This window comes from Anastrepha obliqua, chromosome 1 (assembly GCF_027943255.1).
Source record: "Anastrepha obliqua isolate idAnaObli1 chromosome 1, idAnaObli1_1.0, whole genome shotgun sequence".
NCBI lineage: Eukaryota > Metazoa > Arthropoda > Insecta > Diptera > Tephritidae > Anastrepha > Anastrepha obliqua.
Window position 1 is genome coordinate 34,946,225 of NC_072892.1, and position 26,009 is coordinate 34,972,233.

General features: G+C 37.4%; 1 protein-coding gene across 1 annotated transcript; it reads right to left on the reverse strand.

The window, feature by feature from the left end:
* Positions 1-2,285: 2,285 nt before the first annotated feature.
* LOC129252866 (box A-binding factor) lies at positions 2,286-25,446 on the reverse strand. Its single transcript, XM_054890999.1, has 6 exons — positions 25,331-25,446; positions 5,324-5,802; positions 3,878-4,625; positions 3,237-3,699; positions 2,745-3,147; positions 2,286-2,675 (listed from the first exon to the last, which is right to left on the reverse strand). Exons 1-6 carry the CDS (start codon positions 25,340-25,342, stop codon positions 2,579-2,581), a joined length of 2,202 nt encoding a protein of 733 aa, XP_054746974.1. The 5' UTR covers positions 25,343-25,446; the 3' UTR covers positions 2,286-2,578.
* Positions 25,447-26,009: the final 563 nt, after the last annotated feature.

Sequence of the window (26,009 nt, forward strand, 5' to 3'; positions counted from 1 at the left end):
ACTACATGTTTTACAACAAAAAACACATGGCCGTCGTACAAAATCCAAAGCACGAATTACCTGTAGGATGTTCTCGACCAAAGAGTTCACGCCTTACTTACAGGTCATTGGAAAGTAGGGGATCATGCAGCCAGACTCAACTTCCCCTGATGCTTTCCATTTCAATTCAACCGGGCTACTCGGGTCATGTTCTTCGATTTCGATGTAACTTAAATATGTTGCTCTCTGGTCAAAATAATGAGACACGTATTTTTTTGTTCGCCCGAAAAAAATTTTTTTCAAGAGTTATCGGCAATTTTGTTTTTTGCCTCAAACTCGATTTTTTTTAATTATATAAGAAAAAAATTTTTTCAAATGCCCATAACTTAGTCAAAAATGAACCGATTTTAATAATTCTGGGTTCAAAATGATCGTAATTACTTACACAAGCGACTTCATGTAGAAACAATTGCAAAAAAGTAGTTGAAAATTTTTTATTTAGTAAAAAAGAAAAAAAATTTAAATTTTTTCAAAATTCAATATTTCAAAAAGTGCATTTTGTTTTTTTTTATAACTTTTTCCAAATCAAAAAAACATCTCAAACTTTAATTGAGCTGCATGCCTAGTAGCTAAAATGCGTTGTTTTTGAGTAATGAATTTTTGAGTAAACACCCTGTTTCGCACTTTTTGTTTTTTGCAAAATAAAAAATTTTCAACTACTTTTTTGCAACTATTTCTAAATGAAATCGCTCGTGTAAGTAATAACGATCATTTTGAACCCAAAACTATTAAAATCGGTTCATTTTTGACTAAGTTATGAGCAATTAAAAAAAATTTTCTTATATAGATTATTTCCATTTCAATTCAAAAGGGCTATTCGGGACATGTTCTTCGATTTCGATGTAACTCAAATATGTTGCTCTCTGGTCAAAATAATGAGACACGTACTTTTTTGTTCGCCCGAAAAAATTTTTTTTCAAGAGTTATCGGCAATTTTGTTTTTCGGCTCAAAATCGATTTTTTTTAATTATATAAGAAAAAAATTTTTTGAAATACTCATAACTTAGTCAAAAATGAACCGATTTTAATAATTTTGGGTTCAAAATGATCGTTATTACTTACACGAGCGATTTCATTTAGAAATAGTTGCAAAAAAGTAGTTGAAAATTTTTTATTTTGCAAAAAACAAAAAGTGCGAAACAGGGTGTTTACTCAAAAATTCATTACTCAAAAACAACGCATTTTAGCTACTAGGCATGCAGCTCAATTAAAGTTTGAGATGTTTTTTTGATTTGGAAAAAGTTATAAAAAAAAAAAAAATGCACTTTTTGAAATATTGAATTTTGAAAAAATTTAAATTTTTTTTCTTTTTTACTAAATAAAAAATTTTCAACTACTTTTTTGCAATTGTTTCTACATGAAGTCGCTTGTGTAAGTAATTACGATCATTTTGAACCCAGAATTATTAAAATCGGTTCATTTTTGACTAAGTTATGGGCATTTCAAAAAATTTTTTTCTTATATAATTAAAAAAAATCGAGTTTGAGGCAAAAAACAAAATTGCCGATAACTCTTGAAAAAAATTTTTTTCGGGCGAACAAAAAAATACGTGTCTCATTATTTTGACCAGAGAGCAACATATTTAAGTTACATCGAAATCGAAGAACATGACCCGAGTAGCCCGGTTGAATTGAAATGGAAAGCATCCCCTTCAATCCCATCTGCAGAAGATGTCAAGCGAAAGGGGTGAGGGAAAGTCTTTTCCACCACTTATGTGGGCTAGCTAGGGCACGACTTCGCTCCTTCGGTAAGCCTTTCTTACAACAAATTAATGAGATATCAGACATCGAGATAAAGAATTTGCTGCTATACTTGGACCTCACTAAATGGATCTGACTTACCAACAAAAAAAAAACACATCATCTCACGAGGACAGTGGTAGGAAAAGGGTGCTGGTCACTAATTAAGATTATTTCACTGGAAATATTCAACCACTTCAACAACAATAACAACAGCCCCATAGAACTACTTCGCTTAGTGTATTTTCAACTATTCCATAATTTGCATACCGGATAGCCGAAAACAAAAAAAAATTAGAGCATTACTACCGTAAACACTCGAATATAAGACCTTTGACATAGAGTACTTTTCGGATTGACCTATTCTTATGAGTTTTCTCTCCTCTTTTCCATTTTAAATTTAAAGTAAACTCACCAGATTTTTTCGAAAAATATTTATAACTACGTACATAATTAATTACAAGTCATTTACAAAACGATTTTAAATAAGTAATCATAATTCCATAAGTAGCACGTAAGTATAGCTTATTCTGTCTAACTCTAACTGTATTGCACAAATTCTCTAGTACTTGTGGACAACACTATTTTTGGCACTAAGTTATACTAATTATTTTTTTAAAGCTAAAGGCAAGCAAATTGAAGAAAATTACTATTTCGTTATTACTTTATACTAATTTTTTTATCTTAAAATAATAAGCAATATTTTTACAAACACAAATAATTCATGACTCAAGCTGCCAAATTCATTTCGAAGGAGAGTTGATGCGTTGGAGTGGGTTCTATGAATGACGTAAGGCCACTCAATTATTCGAGGAGCGTTCTGGTAGTCCAGTGCGCGTTATAACGCTAGTTGGTATTTCGCCGTTAGCTGGTCGTGTGGCTTCAAGCGATTGGACACTAAAAGTGTTATAGCAAATGAAAATTAATAAAACAAAAAATTTTTCAAATCACACTGCTCGCACTCACCTCTGAGCAATTGGCTGTCGATTCAATGGTGAGGGATTGGATAAATGTGGCGATTGACTTTGTGATGGTGGGTTGTGGTAGGGTGACTGACTGTCGCCGGTCACATGGTGCACGATCGATACGCTGCGCGGTCCGGTGCCGGTGACGGAGCTGCTCGCGCCACTAGCAACCACCACAGTGCTACCCACACCTCCGGCCGGTATTAAGCCAGCGCCTGCGCCAGCTGAGCCACTACCGCTCACGGACATGTCATGTAATTCACCCGACACAGACTGCGGACCGCCACCAATACCACCGCTACCGCCACCGCCATTCATGGACAAACTCAAAGCTGGCACTTGCGAGGGATAGATCGTGCCGTTGGGTGTCATGAGTGTCACGTTCTGTGACATGCCTGGAAGCGCTGTGTGAGAAAAATTATTTATGTTCGAGTGAGTGAGCAAATTTTTGTTTAGAGAATGGAAAATTTTACGCTTGCAGGCGCATACTTACAAGGCAATGGCTTCATAGTCGTCATGCCGCCATTATTCTTTGGCTTGCGTTTACGCTTCTGTATGCCATCCTTTTTCATCGATTGCGGGCGGTTGGTGTTGTGCAGCTTGAAGTACAGACCACAGGCATTGCACACGGGATTGCCGTCGTTGTTACGTCGCCACAGTGTCGTCGTGTTGGTGTTGCAGTTGGCGCAGGTGACGCCGGTGCGTCGATTGTTGGCGTTTGCGGGCGCTTTCGGCTTGGCCTGACGCGCTGGTATGCGCACATGCGTCGATCGCAATTGATTGCAGCCACTGGGACAGTAGAAGTCGTTACCTTTGCGTATATAGTGCGCGCCACAGTTCTCACATTTGGGCGACTCATAGATGGTTGGCGCTAGGGGTGTTTCGTAAGCGGTGATTGGGCCCGCGCCTGGCCAATGCGTCGCAGTCATATTGCCTGCGCCATAGTCATCAACTACCTGATGATGATAGGTATTCTATAAGATTTCCGATAGGGTGGAGGCAAAAGATGGCAAAGAATTTTGGTGTTAGGTGAATAACGAACGAAATGGGTGGTGCCAATTTTTTATGTGCGCAGTGTTGGCGAGAAACAACAAAATACATACATACATCTGAACATTCGTACGGCATACTTACATAACCAGAGAATTCCACATTTGACGGCGCCCAAATCGACTGCTCTTGCATGCTCGGCTCAATCAAGGACTGAAATTGCCCCGTTTGGCGTATAGCGCCTAGATTCGGATCCGATTTGCATATCAGCTGTGTTGGACCCGGTACACTATAAATGGAATTATTGGGCGGTGGCAGTGCGTACGACGGAGGACCCGCATAGTACTCTGAATTACCCAAATCGGTAAACGTTTTTGCTTCGCTGGGATGTCCGGCAGCATCCACCACTGTGGCATCATAGTAAATCGTTTGTCCATTGCCGTTGTCTTGGAGGACGCTGCTGTATCGGCCATCCGGATCGAAGCGCAATGCTGCGCCCGGATGTCCGCCATGTGCTGACGCATTGATGACGCCATGTGAATTCTGGTGTTGATGCAATGCTGCGGCGGATACAACAATCGTATCGCCGTAACCGCTGCCGGGTGGCGCACATAGTTGCTGATGCTGCTGCAGCTGTTGTTGGTGGTGTTGTTGCGCCTCCGCGCTTGCTTGCTGATCTTTTTCGGTATCCTCGAGCTTGATGGCGGCACCAGTTTCAGTGCAAATAATTTGTTGGCCATTTTCGGTGGTTGTGTAAGTGTAGACGGCGGTGCCTGGTGGTGGATGATCTTCATTGCGCGGTGCCATCACCACATAATCGGCGGGTGACTGATGGTGATGATATTCCGGCTGAGAGTCTGGCTGGTCACCCTCGCGATTATCGTTGACCTCGCTGTGGTTGAGTTGGAAAGCGAAAAGAAGGAGGAGATAAATGTGATTAGAAATGTTTTGTAGTTGACGGTGCCAGGGCTTTTCTTCCATATAAAGAAATTGAAGCGAATGTTTTTGATGGAAGAATCGGCGTGACACCTCCCGAAAAAAATTGGCAAAAATCAGCGTTATTTTGGAGTCACCTCAAACTTGCGCTTTGTTATACTGAAATTCAATGGGCTATAAAACTGAATACCTCGAAAAATTCTAGCAAATCTGATTAAAAATGGAAATTTAAAAAAATATTATCCAAAATATGAAGCTTTGCATTAAATGGTTTTTGTTGTTGTTTCAACTATACTTTTATAAAAAATATTGGAGCATTTATAATTTTACAACGGGTCATATATGAGAAGAAATCATAGGGATAAGAAATAAAAGTGGTCAGGGCAAGTACAATTACGCATCCAGTGCCGAGCTGCTCCTCCAATTTGTGGTGTGCATCTGCATGGAAGGGCCTACAGTTTTTTGACGCCGCCGAACGGCAGTCGATTTTTATTAGAAGCCGGATTGCCGAGTGGCGACCGCTATTAGGGAAAACTTTTCAGTTGTTTGATTTTTGTGTGTCCAGTGGGTATCGAATCCAAGGGCCAGGATCAATAGTAGCCACGCACAAATTCACTCGGATCACTGCTTTATAAAAACTTTTTTTGTACTCACAATGTGCCAGCTGTAGTCAATATCCGTCGATGTTGGGTGCTGCGCGGCAAAGATATGCTGTAATCCTCACTGGAGCGCGACTGAGCACCGACGATGGACGCAACCGATGTGGCCACTGATGTGGCTGGCTGTTGTGCCTGTTGCTGTTGTTGTTGTTGTTGTTGCTCTTGCTGTTGATTTGGGGTATGCGACTTTGGTTGACTAGAAATTTGCTGTTGTTGCTGTGATGCTTGCTGTTGTTGTGTTTGTTGCGCGGATTGTGTATGGTGTAAGTCCTGCGCAACTTGCTGTTGGTCCTCAACAGCCGATGCTCCCGTTTGTTGTTGCTGCAGTGTTGGGGTCGACGCAGCGGGCACTTGAGGTTCTCCGCTATTCACTTCCGTTTTGATATTCACCAACAAATGTTGCTGTTGCTGTTGTTGCTGCTGTTTGACAAGCACCTGCTGTTGTTGCAATTGTTGCTGCGTCTGTGCTTCCATCTGCAACAAAGTTCAAAATCAAAATGAGGCAACGGTCAAATACTTTAACAGGTGTGACATTTGTGTGGTGGGTGAGTCGATGTCGATTTTGAAGTCGCTATAGTTGTAGTTGTTGTTCAACTCAGTTCGTCATATGTGTTGTATATACTTTGTTAGTCTCATTGTTTGCATAGTTCTTCCTTTTATTTTGTTGTCATTGACGACAAAGTTTGTTTTTTCATATTTGAAAGCGTGGCCCAAGTTCCGGTCATAAAACAGTCAACTTGTAACACAAGCAAACGGAAAGTAAGAGGCAAAGAAAAATACAAAAAAAAAACCCATTTGGCAAGTGCTAAACACCTCAAATGCTCAATTGCCGGTACAAACCGATCGGATTGTGGAGGATCCCCATGCTGACGTTGGGTTTTCGTTAAAGGAACCCATAAAAGTGCGTCACTGCCGGTTGTCAGCGATAACAGTGCTTTATTTTCTTTAAGTTGATTTGTAAAAAACGTGTGGGAAACCTAGGAAGCAAAGTAATATTTGTACCGGTGATCTGAAAAAATCTATGAAGCGTAAAATTTTTGAATTTTGAGTCTCTAAAATTTATTTGATGAAATGTTATATATGTACCTCCACGTAAAACTAATTAAGTCAATGGAAGATACATACAAGTCATCACCAATTCACAATTCCCGAGCAAATACATATAAGATCGTTATAGACTAAATTTTTAGTCAATTTCTTTTTTCTAGCCGCAGCCATGTGGTGACCAAGGACGTTGTGTCCTGTGATTACACCAGCCAGTACTCTCGGGTCCTTTCTGCAGAGTTTTAAGAGAAAGGTCACTGTTTTCCAGTTTGGACCATACCTGAATCGATGCGGAATTGACACCTAGAAAGGGTTCAGGGCCTAGTGGCATACTTACAGATTCTTCATTTGTCAATTTATCAGCTAACTCGTTCCCTGTAATATCACAATGTCCAGGCACCCGAATAAGACTAACTTTGTTGTGTTTTGCAACACTGTTCAGTTTTGTTTTACATTTACCGACTAACTTCGAAGAGCAGCGTGGGTTAGCAAGGGCTTCAGTGCAGATTGACGGTCACTACAAATACAATACTGTTAGCCAGTACGCCACATTCAAGATGGTATAGACTCCCGTAAGGAATACCATCTATGTCCTGTGGCAGACGAGTACTTAGTGTCTTCGTCTAAGTACCATACAGATCCGCTTCCATCTCTGGTTTTGGAAAATCGCCAAATCTAAAAATATGTGTGATAGAAGTGTGCGCACTGCCTCCTAGACCAAGGCGGTCGTACATATTTCCTTTCATTTTCCCTTTTAGTCAAATTTAAATACAAGAAAATCTTGTCGTAACTTGAGTTATTTTGACCCACTTTCGAAACTGAAATTCATTAGGGAGCTTCATAACTTAGAACACTGTACCCACACAAGTATGTATCCATATCCATGTATTAGGTTGTACTTTAATGTATGTTGTCACATATTGCCACAAGTCACAAGCCAGGTTCAGAGTGTTATTCTCAACTGCAGCGGTAAACTACAAAAACGTTTAGCTTGGCGGCAAAAAATTCAATTTGTCACCGACAATAAAAATCATGTTGATATTGTAGAGTCATGTGGTCGTCTTCGAAATATTGTCATAATAGTGGTATTGGTATATAGTAGTGATTGTCATTGTCATTAAACAACTGATGTTGAGTTGCATTGTTGTTGTGTACGCTGCTACAATTTTATGTCAACAACATTTTTCACTTTTCATTTTCTAGAGCAAGCAAAGGAAATTGTTGTTAAGAATTTCAAGCCCGAATTCCAAGTACACACCTACATATAAGTACCTATACCTACATGCATGCAACGGTACATACTTACGTATGTGTGTATATATACAGTACGTTCAAAGCGCGCTCAATTCCCTTTATACTAAGTAGTACTGGTAATGAGTGTGTTGAAGTGACGTTGGGGAAAAAAAGTAACAACACTAATAACGAGAAGCAAAAAAATGTCTACAGTATTTGTAATGCCTACAGTATTGGTAACGACATTCGCACCTACCAACAAAGGCGTCATGCCAAACATTTCATTTACTGCAGACTATGTTGGGATGCTCGACTCATCGATGTCGATCGGAAATCAAAGTTGACTTTTTACAGTTACGAAACAAAGATAAAAAGCGAAAAGACCGAATGGTGTTAAAAATCAATAAAATCGTTTTCAAAAAAACGAGAACGGAAAGAACGACTTTTTAATTGACTAAAGAAAGGGAAGCGAGAAAAGTTGTGGCCAATAGAAGAAATTAAAAATTTGGCAAACCATTTTGCGACACTGCATAATGGATAGTAGAGCTAAAAAGTAAGACGGAAGCTTGAAATTTTTTAATAATTTCAGAGAAAAAATTTAGGTTCTAAATGGAGATATAAGCTCGATAAATGAGGATATAGACATATATCTACAGGGTGTCCGATGGCAGAGCTAGGTTTTAAATTTAAAGTTTCTCTCTAACCGCTGAGCGTATTAGTGGGGAGCGGACAGCATTGGCTACGTTATTCGTGGCTACGTTATTTGGTCATGATGTCGCAGTGTGCGGGTAAAAAACGTGTGTTCGCAATCGAAGCGTATTTCAAAGCCAATGATTCGTATGCAACTGTTCGTCGTATTTGGTCACATTTGGTTACAATATTCGAAGTTTATGTGATGCCCGAAGGGAAGCTTTGATTCGTTTAAGGGCTCAAAGGTGTCGAGCAACAAGTTCGGAGGCAAACAGCCCACGACCGGGGCACAGCCAGACATCGAGAACAAATGAAAATATTCAACATGTCGCTGCAAATTTGCACGCTAGATAAACCGCGTCAATTCATGCACAAGCGAGCGGGTGCTCTGGTATCTCCGAGAATTATTGTGCATAAAATATTAAGGAAGGATCTTAGACTTCAACTCTTCTTCTCGATTGGCGTGATAACCACTTACGCGATTTTAACTAAGTTTAACAAAGTACGCCAGGCACTTTTTCTCGTGATATCCGATGTCAGTTGGAAACACCAAGTGAAGCCAAGCCCTTCTCCACCTGATCTTTCCAACGTAGAGGAGGCCTTTCTCTTTCTCTGCTACTAACAGCTGGTACCACATCGAAAACTTTCAGAGCCGGAGCGTTTGTATCCATCCGGACTACATAACCCAGTCAACGAAGCCGCTGGATCTTAATTCGCCGCGCTATGTATATGTCGTCGTGAAGCGCATACAGCTCATTGTTCCATTTTCATTTAAATGGAAGTCACCTAAAGGACTTATTTTTATTTATCTATAGAATGTCTCTAAATCATCAACAGCCAGATGGCAGTCCTGTGACGGTTTGGTGTATATTGTCAAACGGTGGAATAATTGAATCATTTTAAAAATCGTTCAGGGTAAGCAATTTTGGTGGACGATGTCTTTTCCCGGTGCATGCTCAACGATTATTCTCTGCCAATTATGAGTGAACATGGCACTCACATCTTTTGTTGGGTGTTTGACTAGTTATTTTAATCTACAAAGGGACCTACAGTTTTATACCGGCAGTTGGTTTTTTAGAAGGAGCTTTTTCATAGCAGAAATACTTTCGGAGGCTTGCCATTGCTTACCGAGGAGCAACCGCTACCCAAGCACTAACGAATGGTAATCACCCACCAACCCATGCGGCTGCTACGGCCGCTCAGTAAATTACAATCCAAGGACTTCAGATATGCCTTCCAATTCTTTGACAATAGCAGAACAAAGAGTCGATCCTCGTCATTAGGAAAATTATGCGGAAGAGCCAAGAAACTGCAAAAAAGTATAAATTCGCCTAAATGATAAAAAAAGTGATTGGCGCGATTTGCTGGTTTTAGCTAAAATGACTTCGAAGAAAAGCCTTTCAAAAAAGCTTTTGCGTAGTGCCTAAAAATCGTCTGTTAAATGTGTTAAACGATGAGTGAATGCGTTAATTTTAGCAATGAAAATGAATCACATCGCACTTGCATTTCGCAACCTTAAAATTCCCCCAATAGATCATAAAAAATATGTACCCGTACGTCATTGAATATTTTTATTAAATAAATATTTATGTGCCTAGTAGTCGGACCGTTGAATGTGTAGGTTTGTTTGTATTTTATTCAAGCACAGCACATACTACATACTTATATATTAGTTTGCACAAAAAATTGTTGCAGCAAAAAAAGAAAAAAAAAATACATTTGAACTTCAAAAATGATTGAAAGTATTTACCAACCAAAAGCCAACACCTTAATTTGTCATGACAAACAAACACATGAAAATTACACAAAAAGGTTTACCGAGAAAGGGCAACGTATTTTGATTATATGCGAGCTATGAAATTACCCTGCAAGGGTAAGAATATTATTTTTTAATACTCTGAGGTAGTTACTGTTATTTCATGAAAAATGTGTAAAGTTACAAATTCGGTGTTTACAATCCATTCCGAGGCCATTTTCACTTAATTGTGCATTGCACTAATCAGTTATTTTGGGGGCCAGGGCAATGGCATTACCACTTCAAACATTTCGAAAATGATACCATGTCATGTGCAGTAATTATCAACATAATATTTTCATTTGAAAATACGTTATCTATTCTTCTGCTGTTTAGAAAGTAATTGAGTTTTCGTTAAAGAAAAAATATTGTAGTCAATTTGTTGCCATCCAAGTTACTCGCTCACCTTACCTCTTAGGTTAGGCTAACTGCCGTCAAGGATAATGAAATAAAAAATAAATAATTGGCGCATAAATTTCTGTTAGGAGTTTGGCCGAGCTGCTTCTACTGTTTGTGGTGGGCGTCTTGTTGTTGTTCCACAAATCGAGGAGCCTACAGTTTTATGCCGAACGGCAAATGGTTTTTAGGAGGAGCTTTTTTCATGGCAAAAAAACATTTGGATGTTTGTCATCGCCTGCCGCTGCAACCGCTGTTAGAAACAACTTGTTCTTCATTCTGATGTTTCATGCATGGATATTCGTATCTGTGCACTTTTAAATAGTACCGCCAAGGATAAGAGGGAGCGATTCGTCCATAGTGGTTGTATTGGCTTAAGCGGTGATTGTGGTGGGTAAGCGATGATAGACCGAAGAGTTACTGTTACTGTTCAATTGACCGTAGCGTCCTGTTCATGAAATTTGCAAAGACGTTTAAATATAAACCTGGTATTTCCGCAGACGTACCAAAATTGTGAGAGCCAAGAATACACAATCTAACACCCGCGTAAGCACCACAGTGGAGTAGTAAGTGCCGGGATAGTTAAACCTGAGCCTGTAATGCCAAATTTTACTGCATGGATCCACCACCCTCGTGAGTTTATTCCCGTTTGCCTCCGATTCACGTATCAGTAGAAGGATATCGCGACCTGAGTTTATCTTAGGTTAGGATATAATGGTTGCTCAGGAAAGTGGGTCCACTTGGACGAAGAAATTAAATTCATACTTTGTGATACCATTGCAAGGGGAAAAAGGTGAAGGAAACCGAAAAGAGGAAAGGAGGGAGAGGAGAGGGTGGGGAGAAGGAGGAGGAATTGAGTATTTGTGGATTACGAACGGTGATTGATTTGCGATTGTATTAGCCGCTTTATACTGCTTATAAAGTTCATTTGTAATATTAGGGCCTGCTATATCATGCCTACTGAGGGAAGAAATGAAAACCAGGATGCTTAAATCTTAGTCCCACGAGAGCAGGGAAGCTAAGAAGAAGGTGGTGAGATGATTCCACCTCATCCTCCCTACAGCTGACGCAACAGGGACTGGAAGTAACGCCAATTCTCACGACATACATACCTCACGGAACCCATAAGTGACCCGTGAGGACACCCACGGCTCGCATCTTTATAAGTAGAGCGCTTACTGAAGCGCCGCCGAATTCCTGTTTTAAGAGCTGACTACAGAGAGTCAACGGAACCCAATTTTACTACTTGTGTGGGAAAAGCACTTCATTCCTGGAAAGGCCATCTGACTAGGTGCCCATATGAGTTTGATATCAAAGTATTCAGATGCAATCGAAAGAAGGTCAATCACTTCCCAACTACTTCCGAGCGGACCATCAGCGAGCCTAGGGATCTGATTGCCGCTTAAATGTCGGAATAAATTACCTCATAGTCCAATAATTGGCGCACAGACCTCTGTTAGGTGTTTGGTTGAGCTTCTCTTTCAATTTGTGGTGTGCGTCTTGATGTTCTTCCACAAAACCTACAGTTTTATGCCACCTCCGAACGGGAGATGCTTTTTTATGAGTAGCTTCTTGATGGCAGATATATCCTCGGGGGTTTACCATTGCTTGACGCGGGCCGACCGTTAAAAGAAAACCCCGTTTCTATCGTTTGTTTTTACATGTCCACACTGGGCTTCGAACCCGTGCTCTACCGACTAGTAAAGAGGAGATACGTGAGATGTGCGAAATCACTAACGGAGTAAAATGGAGCCGCAAGAGAAGAAAAGAATGGAACCAACATGTAAAGAGAATGGGAGGCGATAGGTTGGCAAAGGTTGTGATAAAAAGTCTACTTAAAACATAACGACCTTCAGGAAGACCACCAACGCGTTGGCCCGAGTGTTGGACGTCTGGATCCTGATCCGAATAATGCAACAATTTTATTTTTTGCGTTTTAAGACATATTGTATTATTTTTCGTAGAAACAACAGGACCTAGTCCTACAAAGAAACTGAAGAAGAAGAATAATTATCTAAGCTCAAGCCGGTTTATCATTTATTTGGTGCGGAAGTGTACAGTGTCGATATACTCCGACAAATTTAATTAAAAATTGATCAAGTTGGGTATAAGGGATGATATCAAAGAAAGTAATACGATTTTAAAAAAATTTTAGAGAGGGACGTTGCTTGGTGGGTTAATATTGACAGTGCGAATACCGCCAATATAGCAAAAATAAAAAACTATCAACTGATTTTTAAGCAATGCCCATGCATATGATCTCTATGTCCGTGACAATTTCATCAAAAAAATTACTCTGTTAAATAAAGTTCGGTCTCGCCATTTCATCAATTGTAATCTTTTCTCTTAAGACAACTAAAGCAAATTTAAGCAGCAGGAAGAATATATGGAAGCATACATATTTTTGACCTTCCCCAAAAGCTTATCACCAACTCCACTTTGACTTTATCTCAACACCTAGCCAAGGTGTCTGCTATCACCAACTGACTGGAATAGTTGATATGCTGCTGATATTTTCAATATTTGTAGACAAGAGATCGTTTTACTTTTTTCCATAATACATATCTGCTCTTTATCTACGCAAGACAATACGGTGGCAAAATGAGATACTGCTGTGACGACGGCATAATAGCTTTGTAGGTACATTGCACGCACATACATACATACATATGCTGTTTCGCATAAAAACATTTGTATTTGTATGGTTACGAGCGTGGATTTTTAAACCGCTTACTCATGAAAAGAGTAAAGAAAGATTTACAAAATTTCTGTTACAAAGGTTATTGGCTCAAAGAAGAGCAAAAACGTTGACGTTGCTGATTGATTTTTTGTATATTTTCCTTTCTTTGTTTTGCATTTTTGTACTTTAGCACTCTGCAAGTCCTAGTCGCGTGCTAAAATATCTTTTGCACCTGTTGCTAGAAAACAGTTAATTAAATATGTACAACTATACATACACACATTTATGTGAATACATATATATGAAGATATGATATACATACATACATACATAAGTGTGGAAATAAACATGAACGGCTTGAGTTGATTTAGTTGCACGGCACAAATCGATTTCAATATTTAAATACTGATAAGATACAAATCACTTATGAACCAGCTGTCCTATGGTTATCAAAAAGTGCTAGAAGCACTACTACAGCACTTGCGTACAAGTTTACTTTTTACCTGTACTCCAATCAAATACTCGCAAGGCATATTGGCACAGATGTGTGTGCACAGTTCCATATGAGAACGTAAGTTAATCGAGGGGTAATTATCGCTCTCAGTCAAAAGACGACACTTTACTACTCGCACATCAGTGTAATCATCATCATCGTCCACATCAGTAATGCCATCGTGTTCCATCACTCCAACAAACACCACCTGCATAATCATCACCTATCATCAACAGCAACCTGACTTACCGATTGCGGCACGACCGAGTGCCGCGACTGCTAACATATCTGCATAATACGAGTGAGTGTACGAGTGTACGAGTACTAACATCAACAATTTCTGTTAACATTTTCGATTGGCGCTGATAGTGGTGGTGAGGCATTTCGATGTGTGAAGAAAACTTTAAATTTTATATACAATGTGCTTATACGCACACATTTATTCGCTTATTTAGCCAGTATAATAAAATTATACGAATGATATATGACTTCATAAAAATTGCTCAAAGTGTTTAGTCGTAAAAGCGTGTATGCTTTAACCTAAATTTGTGTAAATAACAATGTAGCAAATCGCGTATTTTGAAGACAGCCACTTTTCGTAATGATTATTTCATAACCAAGTTTAGGTAAGATTTGTGAATTCAAGAATATTTGTTTTTTTTTTTTTGATAGATTGAGGATTCAGTTTTAACATGTTTTAATCGTTATTAACCCGCTAATGCACAAAGTTGCTTGAGAGCTGTACTTATACAAAGTTTTTTCAGAGCCAAATATATTTCTATCAACAAAACTGTAATACAATGTGATTCCGCTAGAAAATTGAGAAGATATTCTCAATAGAGTGTAAGAAAACAATAGAAAAGATGCGAGAAGTTTGTCTGTCAATTTCGATTATTTTTGTGATTTTATCGACATTTTCGATATTTTCTTTAATATCAAAAATGCCGGAACGGAATCGACGAAACCAAAATGATCGTTACAGCATTGGCGCCATAAACACCATTCACAATTTCAGCGACCTGGCTTACATTTTCCCCATTATATAAGAAAAACTGTAAAATGTACCGAACTTTCTCTTTGCTGACTTCTATTGTTAGCACCCTGTAACCGAATCACAACCGAATGGAACAAACAAAAACAGCAAAAGAAGATTTTTAGTATGTAATGTCACCTTGACAACGAGCATAAACTTGAAATTGCTGATACTTTAAACTGATCGATACTTTACGAGATATCGATGACTACAGTCAATTACCGCGAAAATTTAGAGTTGGACTTCTTTTCCCCCAAACTACTATAAAGTGAAATCTTATTTAAATAATGTTCTAATTATAGGTATTTCGAGCGAAGTTTCAGTTATTCAGTTCATTAAAAGCATCAGTGAATTATTATTTATTTTCTATCATAATTTTATAATTTAATAAAGAAGAGAATATTAACGTATTTTCTTTACTCAACTTTTATGACTTTATTTTTTCATATTTACTTACAAATGTATGTATGTATGTAGCGTCGTAATTGTTATAAAAATGAGTCTAAAGAATGGGCACTAAAAATTTTGGTCGGCCGAAAATCGTTATATCATAAAATTATTTACGTTATGAAAACAACTTTTCTTTTATTTTGTTCTTTATTAAGCGTCCCATGTTAAACAACAAACTCATATCTTTTTTTTATAAACATAAATGGACAATTTCGATTTGACTCCTCTCATCAGACGATGAACATCTGTTTTGGTACGGTATCTACTGCTCTCTGGTAATTCATTTTAAACTGCTACTCAATTTTAATTTTTTTTATTCCAACTTTAGCAATTTTTTTTAAGAATTTCCCAAAATTTTTCAATGGGTCGCAATTGTGGACAGCTTAGTAGATTGTGAGTTGTAGTCCTTTTGAACAATATTGGCCATCTGATTTTCATATCAGTTCATAGCAAGGCGACTATAATTACACGATGCTAACTCGAGCCAGAACAGAGCTGAGGCTGTATGTTGTTTTATAAATGCCAGGAAGCGTTTTTGCAAACACTGCTTCAAATAAATTTCTTGACTTTTAGTACCCGTGGTAATGACTTTTCATGGCAGAAATTTGATATTTTTTAGGGTTCTTAGGGATTTCGAACATTTTTAGCTTAAAGGCACCTGGGACTCCCCCTCTCTTTGTTGCAGTGTAAAACTTGGCACCCTGAATCTGCTTAAAGTCTACTTTGACGTATATTTCGTCATCCATGATGACACAGTCATATTTATGGATGTTTTGACTGTATAATTTTCGCGCACGTGTTTAAGCACTCTTACTTTATTTATCATTTCAATGGGGCGCTGCAATCTTTTTGCATAAGGGTAGACCTTTACTTTTACGCACTTTTTAATGTAGCCTTTGGATATATGGACCTGTGTTACAGAATCTCGAAGTGATAGGCTAAGATTTTACGAAATACTGACTCCACATCTTTGGCTTTTGGCTGCGACACAAATCCTTTTTTTCTTTCACTTCCAGGCCTCCGACAAGGTTTTATTAAACTTTATGAACACCTAAGTTAGCGCACTTTTCTGACAATTCAAAGTATTTGCTTTGGCATTTGCGACAAATTACCATTTTCTTGCTTTTTGCGACCGAGCACATTTTGAAGAATGCGCAGAAGTTACAAAAAGTGAATAATGGCAACAAGCACTAGGAATATGTATACCTATTTTTTAATTACAGTTAATTTTACGCAAGTGATGAGTAAACACAATGGACTAGTTTTGTTCGTGTCAATTCTTTATTCGGCCAACTACGTAAAATTAAATAAAATACAATTTCACTTAATTTTTTATACTTTTTTTAATACTGAATCCATAAAAAAGTGGCATTAAACTAACCGCCCTATCTCAAGATTTATAAAATTTGCAAATGGCGTCGTACGTCAATCATATTTGACACCTGTAAACTGAACTGGCTGCACTATAAAAATAGCCTAACAATGGAGCGCGTAAAGATCAAAATAGAGTCTTCCATCACACATAATATTATTTTTATTTAATAAAATTGTTATTCATTAAAAAAATTGTACGACTAATTAATTATATACCAGCGTGGGAAATCGATTTTTAATTCAGAGTTATAGTCCGCCAATAATAAAACTTTCGATTGCATTTCTACCACGAAAAAAGCTTCATATAAAAACAGTTTATATGAGTCATTATCGCTTATCTCAAGTACATAAGTACATCCATATAATAGATGGGAAGTCCCGTAAGATGGAAACTTGCGATATTTGTTGTTTCATGTAAGACGTCATAATTCAACTCACAAAATAAATGAAATATAAAAATCATATTTTAATAATTATGTATTTTCGAAACTGCATAATTACAAATTAATTCACATAAGTAAAACGTGGAAATCTTGTAATGGCGCCTTGCGTCACACAAATACTAAAATAGTCAGGTTTTCAATTTTCAAAATTTCGCCTACCTCTTGGCTCCACATTTCAAAGTGCATTCAACCATTGCCAGGGACAGTAAAATTATTAAAAATAAATATTTTCGAGAAAGTTTAACTGTTTACTTTTTTACTTTTACTTACAACTACAGAGGCCCCTTCCTCGTCTCTACAACTTCTGCAGTATTCATGCTTAAATACTCCTAACCTAAAAGAATGCCTACTTAACAGCCAATGACCGATCGGTGTAGCTTGCCAGTGCATTTAATTGAAATTGAAATTTGAAAACGTCGAGCCAAGGAGTACCAGGAGATTTGGTGGCTTCTAAAAAACTCTGACTAAAAAACCCATTGTATTTAAATCTCTGGAAAGCGGGTAGATAGTCAAGGAGTGACGAAGAAAAGAATCGGAAAAATAGAGACAGAGATAGAGATAGTTAGTCCTGTGAGAATTTTCCAGATTATTTGACAAATCTGTATATATCCTCCAGTTTTAGAGAACGAACATTACTCATTCTCATGACATCGGAACCCAAAACTCGTAGCCATGCTCTAGCAACGGCAGGACACTCACAGAGAAAGTGCCAGGTGCTATCCGCCTCCTCCAAGCACGACGGGCACATTGGGTCCTCAATGATTCCAATGGTGGTCATATGCTGACCTAATGGGTTGTGTCCTGTAATGATATCGACCATCAACCGAACGTCTTTTCTTACAAGTTTTAGTAGAAAGTTTGACGGTTTTCTGTTCGGACTTGTCAAAAAACACTTTGCAGTTCTGCAGCGTTCTAGACCGGACCATCGCTCTTTATGTAGATTGCCTACATAATCGCTGATCCAATTCATGATTTCTGCGGGTCTGATTCCGATTATTGGCTCTGGCCCTTGTGGGGGAACCGCTGATCCACGGTTGGCCAATTCATCGGCAATTCCGTTTCCTTCAACACCGAATTGTCCTGGAACCCATATTAGTACAAGCCTGTTTTATCTTGCGACAGAATTGAGCTTCTTCTTACATTCTTGAACAATCTTTGAGGTTTGCTTCTCGTTCTCCAGGGCCTTCAGTGCAGCCTGACTGTCACTGAAAACTCCAATCTGTTTCCCGCTCCATCTCCTCTCGATTATCCATTCGGCTACTTTCAGGATGCCAAAAATTTCCGTTTGGAAAACAGTTGCCATTTCCCCCATAGCATAGTGATACTTATTACTATCGTTTAAGTACCATCCGGCTCCAAACCCTATTTCATTCTTGGACCCATTGGTAAAGAAAATATCCGTCAAACCTCCCTGCATGCATTCTGGATTGCTCCTTTGCTCACGCAATGGAAATCTGACATCAAATTTCCTTCCAAATGAAACTGTGGGTATCAGGTCGTCTTTAGATGCCAAAAACAGTGGATACTGCTCAGATAGCATCTTATTGCTTTTAATTTATTTTTCATTTTATTTAAGAACTTTGCAGACTGGATGCATGCTAGAAAAAAATAGAGGTATTATGAATAGTGGGACGCAATTCTCGAATGGAAAAGAAATCTTGGTATACCAAAATCTAAGTCGAGTAGTCTGTAGATACTATTTAATTCAGTAAAATCCCTCTTTACAGGCGAAAAGTTGCGGTAGTTTAATTTGACTGTTGTGACGCTAAAGGATTGGAAAAATCCTAAAGTTTTGCGAAGAATATTTAAGTCAATATGTTCAAAAACTTTGCGAAAAGCAACAGAACCACAAATAACATAAAAAACAAACATCAAAAACTGAAGGGTACGTCTATTGGCAAGAAACCGCAGATTTATTAGTATGCACCGAGCACTGTGCGGTGGTAGTGAATCAGCGAAATGAAGAGGTTACAGAGCTAAACCAATAAAATTTCGGTTTACACTTTCAATTCTATTTTAATGAGAAGCATAAAATGGATCCCAAACTAAAGATATATCTTCGAGCTTGTAACGATATAGGCGTCTTTAAATCCCTCTTTTCTGGTATAAGATTCTTTAAATCCCTCGCATGGCGCCTCAGAAATGTTAAATTAGCATAAGCCTTTGGCAATATCTGAATGATATGATTTACGAATGTAAAACCAGAGTCTAATGTCACGCCTAGATCAGAAAATTCTATAACTTTAGATAGTATTTAGAGTTTTTGAAAAGGTGACATGGAAACATATCTTTATATTAGATAGGCAAGTTACTTTACTTAACAGTTTTAGATTATCAGCATAGAGTAAATACTAATAATGGTTAAAACTGAGCCCAATATCATTAATGAAAAAGGAAAATAAAATAGAGGACCAAGAATACTCCGCTGTGAGACACCCAAAGTGGCTACAAAAGTGTAGAATTTAGTGTTCTCAATTTGTATAAGCAATTTTGGAGAGCCCAGAGATAAAACCAATGTGACGCGGGCGCATACGACGCCATTTACAAAAATTATAAATCTTCCTATAGATAGGAGATAACTTTGTGCCACCTTGAATTAGTTTATTATAAATATTATAATATAATTTAATATTATATTATACTCCACTCCAAATAGTTTATACATACATATATATTTATTAGAAAGGTGGCGCAAAATTAATCACTCTATCGGAAGGCTTGTAATTTTTGTTAATGGCGCCATGTGTCAATCGTATTTGACACTTGTGAACTAGGCAGCTGCAGTATAAACCATTTCCATCAGAATCATTTCTTTTATTTCGTCGAGAAGTTATTCAAATACAAAATTGGATGCATATGTATGTATATACTATATATATGTATATATATTTATATTTACATTGCACAATATATTGAATTAACTGTACCTTACAAACGAATATTTACATTTCCTATAATGTTCCGCCTCGCATTAGTCATCAGTGGCAAGGCGCCAGTCATTTACAATGAAACTCATTCAAGCAGTCTAATAAATAAACTGTATAAAAATAATTAAAAAAAATGTCAACTCTATGCGACACTTCTCCCTTTGGTTCTTCCGTTTCACAGCGTTATGCCGCAACCCATTTAAAAACTGGAAAGATCCATTATCTTTATGAGCAATTAAATTGTGCCGCTGGCGTCAAAATTCCTTCCCTCAGGAGATCCAGAAATGAAGCAAAAAACAACGAAGATGTAATTTGAAAAAAAGGCCAACGAATGGTCAAAAGGTGAACAAAAAACCGACACAATTAAAATTTCGAATAAAAACAACACAGCATTGCCTAACAAATTTTATTTCATTATTTTACCTCTTAATTTCAGGTAAATATTTAGTTTCATTGAGCGCCGACGCAATTCATTCATGAAACGACTGACGCCACACAATTGAAGAGGACACACACGACATGCATTTCGGGAACATCCAGTGGAATGGGAATATTATGTCAACGTTATCACCTTGAAGCGGTGAAAAGTGGAAAAGGACAATAAGCGATCGCATCACAGGATAATGGGACAAACTAACACTCATAGATGCCGATGAGATGGGCGCATTAGTGTTGAGATAAAGATACATTCATTTATGAACGAACGCATGAATTAGTTAGTGCATGAATGAAAAGTTTCGGCTTGTGCCGTGTGCGTCATTTGTTGGTAGGAAGTGCCTCAGCCATGCACTTGGCCAATCGTATTCGAACGACTTAACAGTTGGCCACGGCTTTAATGCTCATCAGTTGATATTTACGTAGATATGTATAATATAAGAGCGCATTAGACACGCGCGTGAACAGCCATTAGACAACTGACAGCGAAAGGATACGCAGTAATCGAAAAGGATCTGCGAGTCTGGGTAGGTGCTTTTTTTGTGCACGCGCGTCTGCATTGGTTATTAAGGATATAATTTTGATAAGCCAATGGAAAGTGGCGCGCACGACATTAGCTTGGCTGTCATGCTGTATGCAAGCAGTAAGTTGCATTATACAGGGTGCAGGCATATATTTTCTTTATAATCTGAAAGCATTATTCTAGCCTTAATGCTATTTGAGGTCATAAAAATTACATTCAATTACTTGGATTGCCGTAAGTTTGCAGTTTGTGCCACTACATACGCGTGTGTGTATGTAAGTAAGTAGGGACACTTTTATTTATTTACAACACTTTGTTAGCTGCTATTTTATTGAAAATTTATAGCCTTATAACATGAGAATTTTCATTAATAAAATTACATTTAATTACTTAGCCTAGTGATAAGTGTGGCGCTAAGCGTTAAAGTAGTTACGTCTTTTTTTCCTGTGCTTGAAACGAACGCTGAGGCGTAAAGAGATGTTTTAATGCGCGTAAGCAGTAAAAATTGGACTACTGAACTATGTTTGTGCATTCGTCTTCACGTCCGTGTATCTAATTTTGTTTTTGAATAGTTTTTTTACTAAATAAAAAAGAAATGATTTTGAGTTATGGAAATCTATATTTGACCTTTACGCGCTCCATTGTTTGTCTGTGTGTATACTGGAGCTGTTCAGTCCACAACTGTCTAAATATGATTGACGTACGACGCCACTTACAAAAATTATAAATCTTTTGATAGGGTGATTAATTTTGCACCGCCTTAAATAAGGAGTAAAACCATGGTCTTCGATTTTTATTATTGTATATTTTCAATACAATTTCCTATTTTCCTTACATCCTCTTATTAGTTCAGCTATTGAAAAGGGCAGGCAAATAAAAGTTTGTGAAGCAAGTTTAAATATTTATTGCGGACTTGTTAGTTAAATGAACTGTTATTTCACGAAATACTTTTATATGTTTTATTTTCTATAAGAAGTAACCCAAAAAGTTCGTCAAGTAAAAAAATCCATCAAACGACATTTTAACAGCAAATTCATGGACAGACATATGCAATATGGGTGACGGCACTGGCATCGATGCACCCTCTGAATATTCTCTTTGGAAAGCAGCAAAAAAATTCAAAAGACCAATATTAACACAGGTCAGTCAATAAAATGGAAAATAATAAGTGGGCTAAATCGGATCTTGAAAAACCTCATACATTTGCTCGTTACTTATACCACATGAAATCGAACCCTCGCTATGCTCTGCCCAAAAGTAAAAGATAGCCTGGAACTCATCCACCAGAGGGAACTGCCTATAAACAAATTTAAAAAAAAAAAACGAAATAAAAGCAGCATTAAAAAGAATCAAAACAAAGCTCCCGGTTATGATTTCATCACTAGAGACCTAGTCAAACCACTGTCCGATAAAGAAATATCGTTTCTTTTCTTTTTTTTTCTATATAATGCTATCGCACTAACTGGTTTTCTTCCTCCCCAATGGAAAGTCGCGCAAATAAAAATGATCCCTAAACCAGGAAAAAGCGCAGAAAAAGTGGAATCTTGTCGTCCCATCTGCTTATTGCACATTGCCTCTAAAGTTATGGAATCCCTTTTTTTCAAAACGATGCTTTCCATAAATGCCTAAAAGAAACGTTTTAGTTTTAGGTACAAATATTGCTGAATATTAGAAAACAGATTGCAATAAATGGATTGCAATGGATTCTAAAAAAAAAAAAAAAAAAAAAAAAAAAAAAAAAAAAAAAAAAAAAAAAAAAAAAAACTTACTTAAAGCATATGAAAATTCTAATTTATTGGTGCCTCATAAACACCCCCATCCAAAAGAAACGCAGCTGTTCAAAAATTATGGACTAACAACCACCCTGAAACCCAAAAAAGTACACTTGGGCGACCACAATCTACTTCATCGGAGCAACACGGACTAGTATCCGCGCAAGGACTGACATTGACAGTAGAATTCTTCAATTACTGCGAGAAATATTTTATGATCTTACAACAACTACAACTTCGCCCATTACCAGATAATGCAATTGTAATGATTTTTTATTTTTATTGAAAAATTTTTTATTTTGCAATTTTATTTATAAATAAATAACAATAAAATTGTTAAATAAACTAAAATGAATGCAGCGCCAGCGACGGATGCTTTAAACTAAGCAAGATCTATGAGTATTTTGTGCGGTGGTATTGAAATTAGCAACGAAAAAGCAATTGAAATTGAGAAGACTCTTCGAGACTCTTCTTTTACTTGACGATGAAGTTTATAAATGTTTAAAAGTCTACAATTTAAAAGTATGCACCTGGGAATACCTGCCTCGGTTTCAGCACAAACAGGAACCTAACTACATCTACTCGCGATGTAGAACGCAAATTATGGGATATGTTGAAGGTTATAAAATTTCTGAAATTTCTTCAAAGACACCGAGAGGAATAAGCTAACTTTTTGATAGTCTTGAGAGCTTTAAAACATCTAAAAGCCGAATATTGGGAGTATTCCAAAGCTAGTTTGAAAAACAAATCGTTGAATTCTTCTCGATTGTTTTATAAATCTTACCGAGTGGAAGTGTTAGGGTGGGTCCGCGAAAGATCGCAAAATAAGCAGTGCACGGTCGTGAGAAACGCGCAAAATCCAAAAAAAACTTCACAGCTTTCACAAGCGCTACTAGGTCGTGAAAGGTCGACTAGTTGCATCATGCGATAGACACAAATTTGCAAAAAAAAACTAGGCCTAAACAATGAAATAGATTTTGCACTATTTATTAATAAACGTCACTCGAATAATTGATAGAGACTTGGAAATTACATAAATAACACATGGAAATACATAAATAACACACCACAGCTGTTTCACGTTGCTGATAGCTGTAATCAATGTTGCTATGCCTAAATTCAATTCCACTCTTTTGTAAGCCTGAAAGGTGTTAAGGCCTTGTTCAGCCAGGATTTGTGGAATCAAATGGCAGACCTTACACTTTTATGCCATCTCTGCATAAGGAATGGATTTCATGAGAAGATTTTTCTTAACGGAAGTGCAATTGGGATTTAGCCATAGCCTGCCGAGCGTCAACTGCTGTCAGGAGAAAACCTGTTGATACTAGTATACTTGCCCTAACCAGTAGTAATTTTGTACCATTACAATTTCTTCTCATATACACATCCTGATGCAAAATTATAAGCACAGCACTATTTTTTTCATACGAATATAATTCATAGTACAACAGCAAAACTTATAAAACGCAAGCAAAAATATTAGTACTTTGAGCGAAATTTTTCCAAATTTTACTTTCAACTTTTTAACTAGAATTTTTAGAATTTTTCGGCATATGCAATTTATAATCTATTTAATTCTAGTATAATAAAATGCAAGTTTCAAGTGACTACAAAATACTGTTGATTTTTGTAATTAATTTTTTTTTTTTGTTGATTGACGAGGCTTTCTCTTCCACTTTGTATGGAAGAAAAGGGGCAACAACTCAGCGAAAAACCCCAGGGGACTACACTTTGTTATACTAAAATTCAATGAGCTATAAAGTTTTGAAAAATTGCAAAAAAAATTAAAAAAAAAAAATTTTTAATACAAAAAAAAAAAATTTTATAAAAAAAAAAATATTTGTAATTTTGTACAAAGTTTGAATCTTGCGCTATATGATTTTTGTTATAGTATGTACTATATTTTTATAACAAAAATAGTGGTGTTTTAATAATTTTGCATGGAGTTGGATCTGAAGAAATCGTAGGGGTACTAATTAATAGTGGTTAAATAAATAAATAATTGGCGCGAACACTTCTTTTCGGTGTTTTACCGAGCCCCTCATCTTATTTGTAGCGTGCGTCTTTATATTGTTCTACAAATTGAGGGACCTAAAATTTTAAACCGACTTCGAATGGCAGATATTTTTTCAAGGCAGAAATACATTCGAAGGTTTGCCATTGCCCGCCGTGGGGCGACTGCTGTTAGAAAAAACTGTTTCTTCACTTCGGTGTTTCATTCACGGAGATTCGTCCAACGTACTCCGAATAGAAGTAACGCACCAACCCGTTCGGCTACGGCGGCCGCCGGTTAGGGGCAAGTATTATGTCCTCAGTGCAAGCCGCGGTCCATACGCAGTCGTCTACGAGGACTCCACAATCGCAATAGGCATACAACTTTTGTATAGTGAAGGTATTATGAAATATTTTAACTATATTTCAGTTTTATGTATAAGGCGTAAGCTGTAAGTTTGCGCTATTTTCCAATGACTTTAAATAGCCAAAAAGTCAGCGGTCCAAATTCTTGTTGATTCTACCACATTTTGTAAACAAAAACAGTGTTTTGTTTGAGAACTCGTTTCATTGGGTATTCAGTCATTGCTATCAGGTCCACACTTAGATAATTTTCCCGCCTATTTCACATTTTGGTCTGATAAAAGAATAACAGAACCACCAAGATAGTGACGGTGCAAAACTTTCTGAACTGATATGAGTGAGTTTATGCTCGTACATACCTTGAGTTGCATTTCTGGCGTTTAGGTTTTAACTTGGTTTTTCCCCAAAACACGGAACACTAATTTTATAAAATATTTTCACTAAAACCAAAATTCGAATTGCACCTTTATCCATTAATTTTCAGCTGGTTGTGATAAAACTATTCAAATAATTTGTGTTCACCGCAATTTAACTGATCAATTTTTTTGCTTTTTTTTTTTAATTTTTGGGGCGTTTTGGTGGCAACTGAATTTTTACTGTCACTTTTGGCTATCGTTTTCGATACTGTCATCCGTTTATTTCTAATTTTTTATTGACAAATACGACACGAGAGACCCACACATTATATTTGTTAATTGTGGTTACGTGGAGTTATGAGTATGGAACACACTTTCTCGGGCGGACACATCTATATTAGTGACAACCCGACGCAATGCGCGTTTAGCACCTTTTCGTTCCAATTAAATTCATCGAGCGGTACCCAAACCTACTAAACCTACTCTATGGTACAGACTTACAAATACATACATACATAAATACGCACACATACTTCCACAATTTGGTATTTGTTTGAATATTTACCTCCAAGAACCGCCGGACACGTTGCCAAGGCGCGCTGGAAGTGCGGTTGAGTAGCGGGAAACCGCGTATTACTCTGGTAAACCGCACACTTCTGTATGTATGGTTGGGTGGGTGCCA

Coding starts and splice junctions, on each gene's coding strand:
- LOC129252866 (XM_054890999.1), bottom strand. Junction 3,700..3,877: donor ATGTGGAATTCTCTGGTTAT/GTAAGTATGCCG, acceptor TATCATCATCAG/GTAGTTGATGACTATGGCGC. Junction 2,676..2,744: donor CGACAGCCAATTGCTCAGAG/GTGAGTGCGAGC, acceptor TAACACTTTTAG/TGTCCAATCGCTTGAAGCCA.